Below are 19,787 nucleotides of genomic sequence, written 5' to 3'. Positions count from 1 at the left end.
TAAGCACCTACTATGTGCTTTACAAATATTAATTCGTTTGATCCTCACAGCAACCCTGTAAGGAAAGGCTATTATTATCCCCATTTTATAGTTGAGAAAACTGAGACAGGCAGAAGTTAAATGATTTGCTCAGGGTCATACAACTAATAAGTGTCCAAGGCTGGATTTGAACTCAGGTCTTCCTGACTCCAGGCCCAGAGCTACTTAGCTGCCTCTAGGGGATGAAGCCTGTACAGAGATCAAATAAATGGTAATTTAAAGAGGAAAATGGCACTATCACTTTGTGGGGGGGGGATAAGAAAAATCAATGAGATGAAGATGACAAGGGCATGGTGCCTGGCCTATGCAAAAGTGTGAAGGCGGCAGATAGAATGGTGAATCCAGGGAACAGCTTAGAGAACCAGGTTGGCAGGAATATGGAGTACATAAAGGGGAGTAATACAAAATGTCTGGAAAGGTAGGCAGAGCCATACCATGGAAGCTTTAAATGCCATGCCAAAGTATTTGTAGTTTATCCTAGAAGTAATAGGGAGCCATTGAATATTTCTGAGCTGGAGATTGACATGGTCAGAACTGTGTTTCAGAAATATTTTGGTAGCACAGTGAAGGATGAATTGGAGAGGAGAGACTGGAATCAGAGAGACCAATGAGGCAGTTACTATGGTAGCCCAGCTAAAATGTGATGAAGGACAGAAGTGGAGAAAGGGGGTCAGATACAACTGTTGTAGAGGTAGAAATGAAAGGACTTTTTTTTTCTTTCTTTCTTTCTTTCCTTTTAAGCAATTGGGGTTAAGTGACTTGCCCAGGGTCACACAGCTATTAAGTGTCAAATGTTTGGTCTGAGGTCAGATTTGAACTCAGGTCCTCCTGACTTCAGGGCCGTGCTGTATCCACCGCACCACCTACCTGTCCTGGAAGGGCTTTTCAAATGGTTGAATTTGTCAAGAGGGAGAAAGGATCAGGTTATGCTAGAGCCAGCTCTAATTTGTGAAAGGACTAATTGTTAAATTTTCAGTGTAAGCATTTACATCTTGGAAATTGGAAAATGTTATAAATCAGGGCTTGATTTATTGTTTTATTGATTGTCTAGACTTAAGTGAGGGAGAAAACAATAATGCAGATTAAACTTAAAAGTATGTCCTGTGTCCTTTTTTTTTTGGAGGGCTGGTTGTTAAACATTTACCAGCATACCCCCATGTGAGGGAGAGGGAGGAGTTAAGGATGGTGCTGAGGTTATGACTGGGCGACTAGAAGAAAGATGGCACCCTGTACAGAAAGAGGGAAGTTTAGAGGAAGGGTGGGTTAAGGGGAGAAGAGTTATCTTTATAAGTTTCATGTTAGATATGTTGGTGATGTGGCATTGGAATTTAGGAGCTTGATTACGGAATGAACAGAGATGTTAATTGAAGTGCTAGGAGTTGATAAAATCATTGAAAGTATAGAAAGTCCAGGACAAAGCATTGGAAAACTACCATGCTTAGTGGCAAAAGTTAGATGATCATCCAGAAAAAGAGAGTGAGAAAGAGCAGTCAGACAAGAGAAGGTGCAAGAGAAAGTGTTGTCACAGAAATCAAAGGAGGGGGTTGAGAGAGAGAGAGAGAGAGAGAGAGAGAGAGAGAGAGAGAGAAGAAGAGAAGAAGAGAAGAAGAAGAAGAAGAAGAAGAAGAAGAAGAAGAAGAAGAGAAGAAGAAGAAAGGAGGAGGAGGAGGAGAAGAAAGAAAGAAAGAAAGAAAGAAAGAAAGAAAGAAAGAAAGAAAGAAAGAAAGAAAGGAAGGAAGGAAGGAAGGAAGGAAGGAAGGAAGGAAAAGAAAGAGAAAGAAAGAAAGAAAGAAAGAAAGAAAGAAAGAAAGAAAGAAAGAAAGAGGAGGGGAGGAGGAAGAGGAGGAGGAGAAAAGAAGAAGAAAAGGAGGAAGGAGAGAGAGAGAAAGAGGGAAGGAGAGGGAGGGAGAGAGAAGAAGAAGAAGAAGAAGAAGAAGAAGAAGAAGAAGAAGAAGAAGAAGAAGAAGGAGGAGGGGAAGAGAGAGAAGGAGGGAAGGAGAGGGAGGAGGGGGGAGAGAAAGAGAAAGAGAGAGAGAGAGAGAGAGAGAGAGAGAGAGAGAGAGAGAGAGAGAGAGAGAGAGAGAGAGAGAGAGAGATCTGGAAGGGAGGGAGGGAGAGGGAGGGGGAGAAGGAGGAGGGGGGTGTTTAACTGTGGAAACAGCTACAGAGAGGTCAAGAGGACTGAGAAAAGGCCATTCATTTAGCTCATTGGTAACGCTGGAAAGAGCAGTTTCAGAAGAGTGGCAGGGTTGGAAGCCAGACTGCAAGAGATTGAAAAGTGAGTAGGAAGTGAGGAAATGGAGGCAACAAGGGCAGACAGAGAATGGGCTCCTTCTAGGAATTTTGCTGTGAAAGGGAGAGGAGCTGTAGGATGGCAGCTTCAGGGGATGGCAGGGTCTGGTGCATGTGTTAAGGATAGGTAGAGCTGGGCATGTTTGTAGGCAGCCTAGAACGAGCCAGTGGATAAGGAAAGGTTAAAGATGAGAGAAGAGAAAGATGTCAAGAAGAAGAAATGATTGGGGCCAAAATCTTGGAGGAGACAGAGAAGGTCACACGTCAGGTATTGACCCTGACAAGATCAAAAGATGATCCTTCCTCAGAGACTGGAAGGCATGTTGTGGGGAGGGGAGCATAGCTAAATTTTGTACCTGAGAGAAAACGGAGTCAGGAATGAGCTTCTGAGAGGGTGGATGAAGAGGTGGGAAAGCTGACACTGGCAAGATCAGAGAGTTCCCACTGGTTTTGATGAAGGAAGACCATGGCCACACCTGGGGGTGGTCTCTCATTAAGAACCAGAAGATGAAAATCTTGTGAGATGAGGAAATGGGAGGGGGATCCATTGTTAAGCCAGACAGGTAAGAATTCTAACTGTGACCACGGATCCAGTGGTGAAATCTGGAGTCAGTGACATATTAGCTAGTTGGTGCCACCGTGTGGTTGTGGGCTTCAGCGTGACCCAGGCTGGTCCAGTCTGACTGGCATCTCTTCTTCCATGGAGATGTTAGGGAGACTGGTTATACCCAGCAGGGGATAGTGAGGAAGAGCTGTAAAATACAATCCACTGTTCCTCTCCCAAGAGCAAAGGGAAGGGATGGGTAGGACCTAGGGCATCAGCAGGAACTTATTCCCCAGTTGCTGAGCCAATATTGAGGAGTGAATGATTGATCCCATTTAGAGCTGTCTCGTCCCTGGCCTCTCAGAGATTCTTACCTGCACCTCTCATAGGGAAGGCTGAGGTACAGTCTTCAGAATGGAACATTGAGCCCAAGGAAGTAAGAAGCTTAACATCAATTGCCATAGGCATTTCATTGAAATACCCATTCTGGAATATCCATCAGAGTAGATACTTTTTTCTTTCTCTAATACCTGGATTATCCAAAGCTAGCTCTGGAAGCAGAGCTTCTGGTAGGTATTCCTGCCTCATGCCTACCTCATGCTTCAAGAAAGCCAGATCTCTCCTGTGCAAATTGCAAACATCTCTTTCTCTACACACATCCTCCAGGAAGCTGGCCTGTGCAAAAATGTCTGCCCTGAGCCTCAGTATCTGCAAACCATTCCACTCTCTGTCTGCCTCTGTGGTGACTGTATGTCTATGATTGTGTGTATTTGTGAGACCATATATGGTTGTGTATGTATTTGCATATTGTATAAGAACATATGATGGTGTTTGTAACTACATGCAATTGTATGTATTTATATATGTGTGTTCTGATGAGGGAAGACCATGGCCACATCTGGGGGTGGTCTCTCAGTATGAACCAGAAGATAGAAATCATGTGAGATGAGGAAATAAGAGTGGGTCCATTGTTAAGCCATGAATTAAGATATGAATTCTGACTGTGAAATGCATGCCTTATATAACTGCACATCTGTAATAACATATGTAATCATGCATGTACATAGTTGTATGATTGTATGCTTGAAGGATAGGGTCTTAGTTTTAGAGGTGGAAAAGACAGCAGGCATCATCTAGTCCAATCTCTCATTTTGTAGTTGAGGGAACTGAGGACCAGAGAAATCAAGTGACCTGTAAAGGGATGAGATTCAAACCTAAGTCCTCTGCCTCTTTTCCACGCTCATAAGTAGGTATATGATGACATATGGCCATGTGCATTTCGCAGTATGTGACGACCTACATGTAGGTACCTACATATGACTATACATGACTACGTGTATATGAAGATGTGAGTGCATGTGTATATATGCACACATATACACATATAATATGTATGTATGTATGTGTGTATGCATCAGACAGGGTGAACAGACCAGTGGCCAGTGGTGAAGGAGAGGCTAGTCAGTGATGGATGAGCGCACACTAACAGTCTAACTCCAGAGGGCAGCCTTCTACTATAGGAAGAGTTCAAAACCTGTAGGACTCTCCCTGTCCCACAGCCATCCCTCCTCCCTCCATCACTTCCCCTCCTGAAAATAATGAGAATGAAGATCTCAATAAAACTATCACATAGAAAAAAAATTTTTTTAAGTTTTTAAAAATTAAAAAAAAAACCACTAGTAGGGGCAGCTAGGTGGTGCAATGGATAGAGCACTGGCCTTGAAGTCAGGAGGACCTGAGTTCAAATCCAACCTCAGACCAAACACTTTCTAGCTGTGTGACCCTGGGCAAGTCACTTAACCCCAATTGCCTAAAAAAAAAAGAAAGAAAGAAAGAAAGAAAGAAAGAAAGAAAGAAAGAAAGAAAAAAACTATCACACAGGCAGCCCAGCACATAACTCAGGCCCAGGAGCCTAAAGGGAAATCTTCCCCCTTGTTTTCAAAGTCCTTCCTTCCACAACTTTACTAGCCACAGATGCCCTGAAGGATCCTCATTCAAGAGCCCTATGGTCCCCTTGTAGAGTGGAATTGTAGGAAGCACAGAAGAATAGGGATAGCTGGAGATATGGCCAACTGCAGGAATTCCTCCTCTTAGTAAAGAGGTGGGAGTCTATGCATGTGGCATGTGGTATACCCAGTGAGACTAGGTCATTGTGTATGTTGCTTCTGTTCGAATGTTTTTTCTTTGTTATAAGAGAGGGTTCAGTTGCATAGGGAATGAAGCTTGAGGGGAAACAACCATGATGTAAAAATAAAAAGCATCAATAAAAATTTTAAGTTAAAGAATAAATAAGACAAGGAAGTTAGAATAGATGATATCTAAGATTGCTTCCAGCTATATGATTTCATGAATCTAGGATTTATAAAGCTAGAAATATTCATAAATATAGATTCTAAATATATGTTATATGTATATGTATAAATGCATATATGTACATAATATAACATATGTGTATGCATGTATGCTATTCCAAAAGTCTTAAGCTTTAAAGCTTAAAACTATACTAAGACTTTTTGGATATCCTGTATATAGAGAATAGAGGGTATTTGAGGGAATGAGGAGAAGGAGGAGGAAGAAAGCATTTTTCATGGATAAAGTTTGACCTAGTTGGGGGTGAGGAGCAGGAGAAGCTAGCTTCATTATAAGAGTCATAGTCCTGTGAGGACTGAGCCTCCCTGAGTACTCTCTAATACCCTGTGGAGGAGAAAGGTACCAGTGGGAACAGGCCCTTCCTTCATGTCAGGCCTCAGAATCCAACTTTGAGGGCTTGAGCATGGATGAGGGTTCTGTCCATCCATTCATTCCTCTCATCTGTCTCTGGCCATTGATAGTTGTCCCTGCTATCCTCAGGGACATTGATGGAGAGATCAATTTCTCAAGTTAGAGCTTGAGCTTAGGGATAGAGGTGAGGAGAGGGCTAGTTTCCCTGGCTTAGCCTGAAATAGGACAAGGGATAAGGAGAAAAGATGAGGAAGGCCTGGAGACAACAACCTTTGCAACAGAGGCAGGGTTTGGTCACTTTGATTAGTGACTGGTAGGTCTTTACCATGGCCCTCCTTATCTCTTCCACTTCACAGTCCCCCAGTCTTTTTCTCCCTTCAGTGCTCATCTCTAATAACCTTGGTGGTATATTTATTCTTTCCCCCCTCTATTGTCTTCTCCTCCAGAAACCTATTTGACCTCCTTTAGCCCAATAACCCTGAGGTCTCCCCTTGACCCTGATGCCCCTTTGAGCAGAGGATGGTATCCTATCCCTCCCCTTTCCCTTACTATGAGATTTCTTGAAAAACTCATCTACACCTGCCTCCACTTTCTCATTACTCCCTCACTCCTCAACCCCCTGCAGTCTAGCCTTGGTCCCAATCACTCCACCAGCTGCTCTCCCTGAATCATTAATGACTGCCTATTGCCACATTCAATGACCTTTCTTCTAATTCTACTCAAGCAGGATCATGTAGTAGAAAGATCATTGGATCTGGACTTGTGTGTTCAATTTCCTCATCTGTAAAATGAGAGCTTTGGACTACATTGTTTTTGTGCTTCCTTCCAATTCTAAAATCTTTTGATCCGGCTTGCTCCTTCTATGGCATTTGACATTTTTACTATCCCTTAGATTTTATATCAGACGAACCTAGATTCAAATCCTACTTTGGCTTGTGTGACTCAGGGCAAGTCATTTAATCTTTCTGGGCCTCAGTTTCTTAATCTGTAAAATAAGGGGTTGGACTGGGTGCCCTCTGAGGTCCCTAAATCTATTGTTCTCTTCTTCTTTCACCTCCCTTGGCATCTATGATGCCCTCTTTTAATCACTGTCTTAACTCTCTTGTTCCTACTTTGTCTCACTGGTCTCTGTCATTCTTCTACCTCCTAAATTGGAGAATTTTCTAAGACTCTTCTTCAACCTTCCCTCCCTTCCCATCCCATTCCAGTTGTCTTCTTTTCCCTCCCTTCCCTTCCCTCTACAACAGTTCCCTTACTGAAGTCACCAACTCCCATGGCTTCAATTTAACACCTATATACAAATGTGAAAATCTGTATTTCCAGCCTTGACCCCAGAGCTCCATGCCTGTCTTTCCAATTGCCCACAGCATATCTCCATCTGTATATCCCTCTGGTGCCTCAAACCCAATGTATTCAAAACCAAACTTTTCATTTTCCCTTAAAACCTTGCCCCTCTGCTCAACTTTTCTTTTTTTAAAAAAAATTTATGGTAGGTACCACCCTCTATCCAGTTAGCAACCAAGGCTCAAAACCTTTGTGAAGCCTGACTTATCTTTTTTCTCCTTCCCTCAAACATTCAACTAGTTTCCAAGTCCTATAAATTCTACCTGCACCGTACCTATTGAGTCTTTCATCTCCTTTCCATTCAAACAGCCATCACACTAGTTCTGGCCCTTATCATCTCTTGACTCTTGTAACAAACTCCTTTGCCTCCAGTCTCCTCCTCCAATCCATCCTTTACAGAGCAACCAGATTAATCTTCCTAATGCACTATGTTGATCACGCCATTCCCCTGCTCAAATGGTCTCCATTGCCTGTGGAATACAGACTCCTCATCCTGACATTCAAGGCCTTCCACAGTTTAACTGCAACCTACCTTTCCAAGCATTATTCATACAATTTTTTTTTCCACAAATTCTACTTTCCAGCAAAACTGGACTGTTTGCCTTACTCCTATCTTGTTCTGAACCTTTCCCTCAATGGTGGGAAATGTGCCTACAATGGTTTCTGCATCTCCCCTCCCCTACACCCTCAAACATCCTTCCACCTGTTGAAATCTTTCATTACTTTAAGACCCATCTCAGGTGGTATTTCCTCAGTCAAGCTTCCCCTCGAGTTATAAGTGAATTCTCCCTTTTTCTAATCTCTCAAAATATCCTGTTTAGGCCTCTCCTACACACTTATCCTAGTGAATTGTTCATCTCCTGTACAAATATTATTCACTGTCATTTGCATTATAGTATCTTATCTCTTCTACTAAATCATAAGCTCCACACAGTCAGGAACTACGTTCCTCACAATAGAATACAAACTCCTTTGTCTTGGTATCCCCAGCACCAAGCATGGCGGGTGCCTTGCATATAGTAGGTGCCTAATAAGTGCTAGTTGAATTGAATCGTTTCATACCTCTCACCTAGCAAAATGGCTTCCACATCGGAGGTGTTTAAAATTTGTTCAACCGAATTAAATATGTTTATGTGTGCCTGTCTGTACGTGTGTTCGTGTCTGTGTGCTCCTTTTTCTTAGTATATGTCTGTCTACGTGTATCTACATATGTGTATGCTTCCTCCCCTCTCCCCGCAAAAGGTTAGGCGGGGATGGAGGGGGAGGAAAAGGAGGTCTAGACGCGGAGTCGACAGCAGGAGGGACTCCTCTTTCCCCAACACTTTCCCAACTCCCCCAACTCGGGGATCCTTCTCCCCAGGGCATCTCCCAGAGACTGGTCCAATGTTGTTTGCATGGGCTCAGCTCTCTCCTTACTTCCACTGGTAGAGGTGGTGAAGCTCAGGGGTTGAGTAGCTGTTAGGATTGTCGATCAGAGGCAGGGTGGGCCAGGGGGCGTGCCGGGAAAGGGGCTTTGGCTGGGTTGGGCTGGGCTGGGTTAGGCTCAGCTGGGCTCTGGGCGGGGCCGGGCTGGGGATGCGCTGTGCTGCGCTGGGCACTGCGCCGCCGCCGGGCTGAGGATGCTGGCGCTGCCGCGGGGCGCTCGCCGCCGTCTGGGGAACAGAGCAGCCAGAGCCCGAGTCCGAGCGCAGTGAACGTCGTGCCTCGGGACCCCTAGGATCCCAAGACCCCTGACCCACGATGTCCAGGAAAAAGACCCCTAAGAGTAAGGCAGGGAGTACGCCCGCTTCTTCTCTGCCTACAGCCAAGGAGAACGGGCCGGTGGGCTCCGGAGGGGGCGGCTCTAGCCCGGGCCCTGGCCCTGCCCCCAAGGCACCGAGGAACGGGCTTCTGCTGCCAGGCCGCCCGTCCCTTAGCTGCAGCGGTGATTTCTACGACGTTGCTTTCAAGGTAAGCGCTGGGATCCTAAGGGAAACAGCGGGGGAGGGGGGGAGGTGAAGAACCGATCCTGAGAGGTTGGTGGACAGACGAAGCACAGACCCACCGTGGCTGAGAGTGATAGGCACAGACATAGGCTAGCAGTGGTTGGCAGAGGGGCACAGACCTTGGGCTGGGGCTTGGCACAGGAGCACAGATCGTGGGCTAGCAGTGATTGGCACAGGGACACAAACCCTGAAGGACTGAGGGCAGTTGGCCCAGAGTCACAGACCATAGAGGACTGGAGAGGGGAGAAGAGGGGTGACGAACCCAGGGGTGGGACGGGCAGACTTTATGAGCAAAGGGTGCAGCAGCAGGTGGCCTGGGGCATGACTCTGCTGGTAGGGCCCTGGAATAGTGTGGGACCTGGAAGCTGGGTTGGCCTGGTGTAACCTTTCCTAAGCAAATACATACAGCCCCTTCCTAAGCTCTGGCTTTGCTTCAAGCCCTGCAGGGCCACGATTTGTAGTAGGGGATCTGGAAGACTAGAAAGGGACTTGCTAGCCCAGTACCCTGTTCCCCTTCTACTGATGTCCCCCTTTGTTTTTGACCACTGGAGCTGGGTATAGACAAAAGAACCTTTCTGGGTTCCTTAACTCCAGATTTTCTATGATGGCTCTGGAAATGAAAGGAGTAGACCCTCCCCAGAGAGCCGACAGACAAGTAGCCCAAGGCTCTCTCCATTTCCCCTTCAGCAAGTCTGGCAGTGACCTCTCCTGGAAGTTAACTCCAAAAGATTTTATTGATCTCAGAGTTACCTCTTTCAAGCTTTTCTGGGGTCTCCTCTTTTGACATTTCCTTAAAGGACGTCTTCAGTGACTCTTATCTTTAATATAATCTACAAACTCCTTAGTTTGGCACTTAAAGTTTGACTTCAGCCTACCTCTCCAATTTATTTCACAAAATTGCCTTCTTTCATTGTATTTCAGCCAGACTGACCTACTAGCTGTTTCCCCAACTCCAAGTCGCATCTCCTGCCTACATTTGGGAAAGCACAGGCTCTCTATCTCCCATGTTGGACATGTACTCCTTCCTCATCTCTGCCACCTAGAATCCTTAGCTTCCTTCAAGACTCAACTCAGATGCTATCTCCTACAGGAAGCCCTTCCTGATTATTATTACTCTCCCTTGATTATTAGCCTTGCTTATTACTACTTTCTCCCTCCTCAGATTATCCTGTGGTTATTTACTTAGCTGTGTGAATGTCACATTCCTCTTGTAGAATGTGTCTTTGTATCCCTGTTGCCTACTTTGTACATCATAGGCACTTAATAAATGCTTGTTGAGTTGCAATATTGAATTGAAATTGGGGAGTTGGGTTGTAACTCCTCTAATACGTCAGTAGTTTCCCTATATCACTCATTCCCCTGGACTTGCCCATTTCAAGTGTTGGCCCAAGTTACTGAGTGCTGGAGATAGGGACCTTTGCCAGCAATGAAAGGCCCTTGCCCATTTGGGAGTAGTCAAGCAGTCATGGGTACCAGCTGGGCTCTTAGTCGTGAGACTTCCCAAGAAGTTCAGGCTGGTGCAGCTTCCCCATCAATCCCCCTAGGCAGACTTGTCGATGAGTTGGAGAGTGGGTGGTGGTAGCAGGACTTAGCTATTTCTTAATCTTGACCCCTGGGGCAGCCAGCCCATCCAGAATCTGAGAAGCTGGCATCAACTTGAGTAAGGTGAGGTCAGCACCCTGTGAGGTCCTTCTGCCTTCACTGGCAAAAGACTAGGGCAAGTAGAGGGAAAATGGGAGTTTCTGAATGGATGCTTGGTCAGCATTGTGGGGTCTCCACAGTCTAGAACCAAGGAAAAGGATTCCTTAGTTCAGGGATCCAGTAGGATCTGGCACAGACATCAGCTGAGCCCTTTAGTCAGGGGAAAGCATTGACTTGTCCTACATGGAGTTACCCCTACCACACATAAAAACATATGTAGTCATTCCCTCTCTTCAATTCCTTGACCTCCCAAGGGGAAAAGATAAATCCAAGAGATAAATTCTCCCTAGCCATATTTCATGTTCATGTTTCATATTTTCATGAGCTCCCCAAGCTCATAGTGGGGTATCAGTTTACATCTGAGAGTGTCAGACTGTGTGGGGGGGGGCAGTATGCTCAGATCATACCTCTTAAGGCTATAATTTTGTTGGGGAGTCAGATTATAGCTCCTGAGGGTGAAGGTGGGATGGGGTTCAGATCACACATAATGAGTATGGGGGGTGCAGCTCAAATCTCACCTCTTTAAAGGGGAGATGTTAAGTTGGCAATGGGGAATCAGATCGTGACTCTTGAAGGCAAAGGTGTTAGGCTGGGGGTGGGGGTGTCAGATCATCCTCTTGAAGGTGGGGGATAAACTAATACTCTTGAAGGTTGGGGGTTCCAGTTTGGGGAGAGTGGGGTTCTGCTCGGATAAACTCCTAGAAGGACCTGTAGGAAAGAATCCTCGATTGAGGGTCAAGAGACCAATCTTAGCTCTGCCACTTATTAGTTGGGTAACCTTGGGTAAGCATTTAACTTCTTTGGGCTTTGGTTTTCTCTTTTGTAAAATAACGGTACACACACTCCCTACCTCACACGGCTATTGTGAGGATGAAGTTGTGTGGGGGGGGGTTGTTGTTTTTTTTAAAAAGGATATAAATACTTTGTAACCTAGGAAGTATAACATAAATATTAGCAATTATTATCACACCTTGGGGGTAGACTGAATAGCAGGTGACTTGGGTTTTTGGTCATGGCTCTGACAAAAGGCATGTCAACCTGGACAGATCACTTACCTTCCTTCATCTTCAGTCTCCTCTTCTGTAAAATGGAGATAAAAATATTTGTGTTGCCTACTTTATGGTGCTGTTGGGAAGAAAGTGCTTTGTAAACCTTAAGGCACTATAGGAATGTAAGTTTTATTATTACTGTTGTTGTTTTTGAGAGGTAGCAAGGCATGTTTTAGATAGAGAGGTAGCTTTGGAGTCAGGAAAACTTAGGTTCAGATCTTGACCTTGAAATGTTCTGACTTGTGTGACCTTGGGCAAGTCACTTAATCTGCAAAGGCAACTCTAGGTCAATAGTCAGTTAGCAAGCACTTATTAAGTGCTTGGTCTGTGCCAGTCACTGTGCTAAGATTCACAGACAAGTCAACAATCAGCATTAGTGAAAGGAGTTCCCACATTGGGAGTTCCCTATGCCAGTGAAACACCCCCCCCAAAAAAATTAGTGTTGTATCCATGGAAAGTGGGGACAGGTTACAGGATTCCCTGGAGAAGGACAGAGGGTAGCCATTCAGGGACAGTTCATAACAGGGAGAGGCTGTTAGACTTTCAGTGCCTCCATCATCCCAGGAAAGTCCTTCACCTGGGATCCTGGGGGTAGAGGACTGTGGGACAAGAATCATTGCCAAGCTAACTCTTTATTAGCCTTTTCTCTTTTCCTGTTCCCTGCTCAGTGTTTGGGGATGCTATGGGGGAGATGGGAGAAGAAACTGAGGAACCCAAAAGTATGTGGCAGCTCAGGACAGAGTGGGTGGGCTTTGTTATACTCACTGTAATCTGCTGAGGATGAAGCACACTTGCTCATCCAGGCTGTGGACCAGGGGTCCCAAGGCTGGGTCTACAGCTGCAGCCAACACTCTTGACACCCCTTCCAGGGCTGACAGGGCACTGCCTTGAGGGCCCATTCTCCTAGAGAGTCCCTCTTTCCTAATGAGCTCCCTGGCCTCCAGAGCTAGGGAAATTCTTGCCTACCTAGGCCTGACTACCTATCCTATCCTCTCCTCAGGTGATGCTGGTAGGAGACTCAGGCGTGGGGAAGACCTGTCTGCTGGTTCGATTTAAGGATGGTGCTTTCCTGGCTGGGACCTTCATTTCTACTGTGGGCATAGACTTCAGGGTAAGAGCTCCGAGCACTTTTCTAGCCCCTTAGTCAATGCCTTGCTGATAAGGAAAGAGATTACCAAGATTAGAAGTTGAGGGGAAGGAGGCTGATAGGCTCAAAGGGTAGGGAGCTATAGGGGTCTTCCTGTCTCTGGGGCAACCTCTGCCCAGAGCAGCTAGAAATCCCTTGAGAATGGTGTTGTATGGGAAATGTCGTGGGTGAAAGCCCTCCCCATCTCTCTCTGATCGCTCTTTCCCTGTTTTTGTGTATGTGGGTGTATGTGTCTTTCTGTATGGGGGTGGGGTGAGAATCTGTCTCCTCATGTCACCATGTGAGGGGCTCAGTAATTTCCTGCATGCCTGTCTCTCTGTATTTGCTTTTTGCTGTGTGTCCATTTGTGTGTCTTGTCTGTGTGTCTATGTATGTCTGCCTGTTTATATGTATGTGAGCCCTTTTCTCTAGAGAAGCCTGAGTTCAGTCCTTAACTCTGTGTGTGTGTGTGTGTGTGTGTGTGTGTGTGTTGTAATTGTTTCTAGATGTGACTTGTGTATGTGAAGGCCTCTATATCTCACCTCTCTGTCTCCATCTCTCAGTCTCATTGTCTGCATCTATTTCTCTGGTTGCCATTCTGAGAGTCACACGTGGAGAGCAAGGGGCTCCATCTCCATGTTCCTGAGGAAGGCGTGGGTCCTGAGGTCCTGGGTCCCAATGGGGAGTGAAAAAAAAAACCCTTTCCTCTAGTCTTGAGTCACCTCAACTTGCTTGCTTTGAAATCCCAGGATCCAGAATTTGGTTCTAATTTCCTGGTGAAGAAGAATAAGTGACATGTGGACTGTCTTTCTTACAACCTAATTACTGACATGTTTTACCAGAGGCTATAGCCATGTGCAGCATGCAGACAGACTTGGGCCTCTTTTACCCTGGGGGGAGCATGGTGGGGAGGGTGGGGTTTGTCTAATCCTGTCCAGGGCCCCTGACACTCCTTGCCTCTGGACCAGAATAATTCTTCCAGAGACCAGGCTGATTATCATTGAATTCCACCCTTCCTCCAGAGAGGGCTCTATGCTCAGCTCATCATGGGCCCCTACAATGAGAGGAAGACACCTATTTCCCAATGTCTGGGCCAAAGTGGCTAAATTCAATTCGACTTAATTATTTACTGGTAATTCAAAAGTTGTATCTTCTGGGCTTCTAATTAGGGGGAGGAAGGCCTGTGGGAAGACTAAAAGGCTCTCTGGAGGCTCACAGGCATAAAGCCACTTGGCAAACCCCTCCACCAGTACAGGGAGATTGTAGCTCCTAAGCAAAGCCCCTGCTCCCTTCCATTGCTCTTCAGACCCCCTGATGCCTACTTCTGATATAGGAAGGATAAGGCTGTAGTGGAGGAGTTTAGAAGAACTTGGACTCGGATACTGGAAAGGGTAGAGGGGTTGGAACAGTAATGGAAAGGGTTCGGAGAGTGGAGTATATAAGAAGCAGGACAAGAGAAAATCTCCCTATGATCATACATCCCTGGGCTGTATGTGCCTCCCAGCCTGAGCCCAAGAGGGAACAAGTGGACGAGTGAATGGAGCCCATTCTCTCTTCAGCCACTCTGGGGGCAGAGACTGCAGGCTACTGTGGGGTGGCCCAAATGTCCCCTAGGGCTTGGGAGAACTGAAGGCGGAACATCTGCTGTTGGGTCCAGACTTCCAGTGAGTGCCACCTGGACCCTCCCCATTCCATCCCCTACAGATGGCTGGCCTTGGCTCGGTTCCCTGGGGCATCAGAATGGGTCTGCGGCTGGAGGAGCAGCTCAGTAAATAGAGGCTTGGGTTGGTGTGAATTGGCTGCCATTTCAAGGGCTTCTCTTCTTCTGCCTCCCTTTCCCCGCTAAGCTTTATCACCCCCTCCCTAGTCTGTGATCCCCTTCCCCATCTTACTCCCCAGCTTAAGGCTGACTCTAGAAGAGTGGACAACCAAGGCCAGGGACTTCGAGGTTGCCTGATATGCTATGTGAGGGCAGAGGTCATGACCTCTCCTGGCCACCAAATCAGACTCCTTGTCTAGTAAAACCCAAGCCCTTCCTGGGCTTTGCCAGCTCTGCACCTCTCTTTATGTATATGGAATTCTCAAGTGGGGCTAGTTTTTTGGGGGGGCTGACTGACCTGGGATATCACTGTGGAACTCTGCGTTGTGCTCTCATGTGAATCTAACCAGCAGAGCCAGCAGAGTACAAGCTGTTGCTCTAGCAACACCCCCCACCCCCACCCTACCCCAGTCCCACCTCCTCTCCCAGGTCTGGGCCTCTTGTGAAAAAATGACTCATTAGAAGTGCAGGTGCTGAGTCTGCCCTCCCCCAGAGTCCACACCTTCCCTCCTACTTCAATTGGCTGGGAGCTGAAAGAGGTGCACACCTGATAAATATGTTCAGTGTTCTCAAGGTCACCAGTACTGGCCTCATGGGCGGTTTTAATCTGAGGCTCTGTGGCACCCTGTCTGGGCGTTTGCTACTGGGCAGCCTTACTGTGGCAGTGGGGGGGGGGGCTGGGCGTGGTGTTGCCACTACCGCCTGCTCCCTGAACACTCTGTTCCCTCCAATGTGCACATTAATATTCAAACCATAATGGCATTAATCTCACTTGGCTCATCCTTAGTCCCATAAGGTGCTGATGCGATCGACCATAATAGCCTAGGATGAACCCAGGCACCTCTCAAATGGCGAGCATTAATGGACTAAATAAATAGTGTTATTTGTAACAAACAAAACAAAATCCAACTTGTCAACAGAGCAGAGCAGGGCATGGCAGCTTGTCCTATTTTTCCATCTGTGGGATGGAAACAGTGGAAAGAATACTGGGTTTTGAGTCAGAAGTCCTAGGTTCGAATTCTGGCTCTGAGACTCACTGCCTGTGCAACTTTGGGCACAAAGATTCATGTCTCTGGCTGAGTCTGTTTCATAGGTTCATGGGTTCATAAATCTGGAGCTTGAAGGATCTCAGGAGCCATCCAGTCCAATCCTCTTATTTTACAAATCAGGAAACTGAGGCTGGGGACACTTAAGTGACTTGGCTGAGGTTATATAAGTAAGGGTTAGGGGACAGATTTGAACCTGGGTCTTTCCAGCTCAGGAACCAGGGTTTGCATTGCACCACACCATTTCTTCCTCTAAAATAAGGGAGTTGGGCCGGATGGCTGCTAAGATCTCTTCCTGCTCTAAACTGTGATCCTGTGATCTTTTATTTTCCTGGGAATTCTAGGAATTCGTGGTTGGGCTGATGCCCCCCAGGCATTTAAGAGGATTTAGCTTCTGATTCCTAGGGAGTCCTAGAGCTTTGTCAGTTATTACACTACCCTTCTCTGTCAGGAGGTAGGAGGGTCCAATGGATAGAGGGCTCGACTTGGCATTAGCAAAACTTGGGTTTGAATCTGGCCTCAGATGCTTCCTAATCTGTGAAATGTGGACAATGAGGGAACCTGCTTCACCCAGCTGTTATGAGCACCAAGTGAGATAATATACATGAAAGGAAAAGGAAGTGGACCTATGATTTCATTGACATAAGGAAACTCCCTCCACCAATGCAGGTGGGCATCTGGTCTGCAACATGGACTGATGGGTTAAGTGACTCGTCTCGTCACATAGCTAGTATATGTCAGAAATGGAACTTGAACCCAGTGACTAGAGCTTTGGACTTGGAGTTAGGAAAACCTGAGTTCAAATACTGCCTGGGTTTACTGATGAGGAGACTGAAGCTCAAATAAGTAAAATGATTTGGCCAGGGTCACATGGCTAGTAAATGTCTGAGGCAGTATTTGAACTCAGGTATTCTTCTCTTTTTACCATACCACCCTGTCTCTCATGTAAAGCACTTTGCAATTTTTAAAATATTCTACAAATATCACTTATTTTAGTTATTTATTTGGGTGTTTGTTATTTCCTGGGCTGTTGCTCTGGGCTTTCTCTGCATCTTTGTGGTAGGATGGTGCCCGACTTCATAGCTTTTCCAGGGCCGATCACTCAAGATAACCTTGATCGGCAGTCAGATTTTCTCTCTTTTCTGAGGCACTGCCAGGAGGTGGTTGGGTGCGGCATGAAGCATTTTCTGGGAAGCCAGAGCTGAGGCACCATATCTGCTCTGGCTCTGGATATGCAAAGACCTCCTCCTGCTGCTGGCCCGAGCAGCCCTGCTCCTATTCTAAGCTCTTGCTCAGCCTTGCCTGGCAGCAGCTGTCAGAGACCCAGTGACATTAACATGCCAAGTCTGTTCTTTAAAATGGAGCTTTTAGCTACAACCTGTAGGATCAGGTGGTGGAGAGCCTCAGAAAGAGGGCTACTTGCTTATCGCAGCCCCAGGACTAGCCTGAGAAGGGGCAGAAGGGAGCATCTTTCCCAAAATGCTGGGTATCCCATAGGGGCAGAATAGTGCCCCTACCTGAATCGAAAATGCTCCATGACTGACTGCTAAGGTCTCATAGATGTTGCAGCACTTGAATTATTGATGCCCAGCCTTTGCTTGCTATAGGAAGCATGCTGTGGTGATATTTAGAGAGAGACTAGCAGTATGCAAAAACCAAAGCTATAAGATGAAGGCTGATACCAGGTGGTCCCTTCACCCATGGGTAGTTCTGAGCTCCATCCCACTACCCACACACATGCCACGTTCTGGCTGCTCTCCACCAGCCTGGAGGCACAGCCTGCAGAGTCAGCAGACAGGTTGTCACCCGAGCCCTTAGCACTGGGCAAGGTTGGTGGTTTGCTTTCTAGAGATGATCCATTGTGGCCAGAATGCCGTTGTGTGTACATACGTGTGAGAGCAGGGAATGGCTCGAGTCCGCAGGCCACTCTTAATTATCCATGGCCCAGGAAAGGAGAAGAAGAGCCTGCAGAGTTATAAACTCACACTTTTAGAGATAACAGGGACTTCAGAGGTTAGTTAATCTCATTTTATATGTGAGGCCCAGAAAGGGGGGAGAGGACTTAGCTGTCTTCGGTGGCAGAGTAGAAAGGGGATCGGTCATGAGGGAGTTAATCACATAAGGCTTCCTGGAAATGGTAAGCTTTGAATTGGCTCTTGGAAGAGGGAAGAAAAACAGCAAGACCAGGGAGATGGAGGTGGGACAGGGCAGGTGACCCAACAGGGAAGTTTTAGATTTATGCCGGCCTTGGGGATGGGATGGGGGTGGGGTGAGAGGGGAAGGTAGACTGGGATGTTGTTTCAAGGATGCTTGAGGATGCTGAGTCTCCAGTGAGCTCTACCCAGGAAGGCCACAGCCTGATCAAGTTACTGCAACAAGCAATTATTGTTTATTGTGTGCACAGCACTGTGTTAGGTACTGGAGATGCAAGTAGGGGGAAAAAAAAGATATTTCCTGCCTTTGAGGAGCTTACATTTTAGTGGGGGAAAACACTATGTGAAAGAAAGTTAAAAAGTAGGATAATGAGGGGCAGCTATGTAGCACAGTGGAAAGAGCACCGGCCCTGAAGTCAGGAGGACCTGAGTTCAAATCCCATCCCAGACCAAACACTTGACACTTACTAGCTGTGTGACCCTGGGCAAGTCACTTAACCCCAATTGCCTAATCAAAAGAAACTGGCATAATGGGGGAAAAGGAAGAAGACAGAGATGAAGGTACCTGGCCGGGGGGTAGTTCAGAGAGTCAGGAGTACAGCCTTTAAAGGAATTAAGGCATAGTTGGCTTGGGTGTCCTTCTTAAAACGAAAGCTTCTGGGGGGAACCAAACAATGTGAGAGACAGAGACAGAGAGATACAGAGACAGAGACAGAAACACAGGGACAGAGAGACAGTGTGAGAGGTGGTCTAGGCATGGAGGGAGCTTCCTGGGTGAAGAGGTTTCTATGATACGGTTGAGTCAAGAGTCAGGCATGTAGCTTGAAGAGGAATGAGAACCATTCACAGGCATGAAGCCTGTACGCAGAATAACAGAATTTATGAGGTGAAAGAGATTCCCAGGACCATGTCATCCAAGAGATTCCCTTTACGAGTGGTCCTCCCTTTGTAGAGCTTGCCTGAAAACCTCCAATAAGGAGGAGCAGCCCTTTACACTTTGGGATAGGACCTTCCTAATGACTAGGAAGTTCTTCTTTATGTAAAATTTAAATCTTCCTCTTTGCATCTCTTCCCTCCCCCCCCCTTTTTGCCCTTCAGGACCAAATAGAATAAATCTAATTACAGGTGACAGTCCTTCAAATACTTGAAGACAGCTATTACATCCCTCCTAAGTCTTCTCTTCTCCAGGTTAAATAGCCACACATCCTTTAACAACTTCTGATGTGATAAAGACTCAAGACCCTTCCCACTTCTGGTGCCTCTGCTATCCCTTAATTGCCGAACCTTAACCAAGTGGCAGGGTGTGTACATCCCCAGTTCTAGCCAAGCTTTAGGGGAAGGGAAAACCCAGACCTGGGCCTCGGAGGAGCTCCACAGTGGCTGGAAGATGAGACTTCCCCACAGGAAACAATTAGAGGAGAATTAAAGGCCAGACTCCAAGTGTCCTGAGACCTCAGAGGAGAAAGAGTTCCGAGGGACCTGGAGTACACGGGAAAAGATCCTTCAGCTGAGCTTTGAAGGAGGGGAGTGAGAACTTTGAGACTGGGTGTTGAGATCGATCAAACAGAGGTCAGGGTACAGGGCAGAACAAGGTGGCCCAGGTCTCTGAAGCTGGCAGGGGTTTCCAGAACTGGTTGGTTTTCAGCACGTTAGTTTGTTGCTGAGTTCTAAATTCTGTCTTCATTTTGGGGTTTCACCTTCCTCAGGACTGGGCAGGGGCTTGCAGACTGTTGTTCAGTTGTTTCAGTCATGTCTGACTCTTTCTGACTCCATTTGAGGTTTTCTTAGCAGAGATACTGGAGTGGTTCACTATTTCCTGCTCCAGCTCATTTTATAGATGAGGAAACTGAGGTGAACAGTGTTAAGTGACTTGCCTAGGGTCACACTGCTAGGAAGAGTCTGAGGCCAGATTTGAACTCAGGGAAACAAGTCTTCCTGACTCCAGGCCCAGCCCCCTGTGTACTATGG

At 46.6% G+C, this 19,787-nt stretch overlaps 1 protein-coding gene across 1 annotated transcript in view; it reads left to right on the top strand.

Moving 5' to 3' along the window:
- The first annotated feature begins 8,501 nt into the window (after positions 1 to 8,501).
- RAB26 (RAB26, member RAS oncogene family) overlaps positions 8,502 to 19,787 on the top strand; it is a 26,510-nt gene continuing 15,224 nt past the window's right edge. Inside the window, 2 exon segments of the mRNA XM_021006548.1 lie at positions 8,502 to 8,890; positions 12,676 to 12,786. Coding sequence (XP_020862207.1) covers positions 8,681 to 8,890; positions 12,676 to 12,786 — 321 coding nt within the window. The 5' untranslated portion in view covers positions 8,502 to 8,680.

The sequence above is a fragment of the Phascolarctos cinereus genome, unplaced genomic scaffold, assembly GCF_003287225.1.
Source record: "Phascolarctos cinereus isolate Bilbo 61053 unplaced genomic scaffold, phaCin_HiC Scaffold_4;HRSCAF=312, whole genome shotgun sequence".
NCBI lineage: Eukaryota > Metazoa > Chordata > Mammalia > Diprotodontia > Phascolarctidae > Phascolarctos > Phascolarctos cinereus.
The sequence above is the reverse complement of the archived record's forward strand: the minus strand, read 5'-3'. Positions and strand labels throughout refer to the sequence as shown.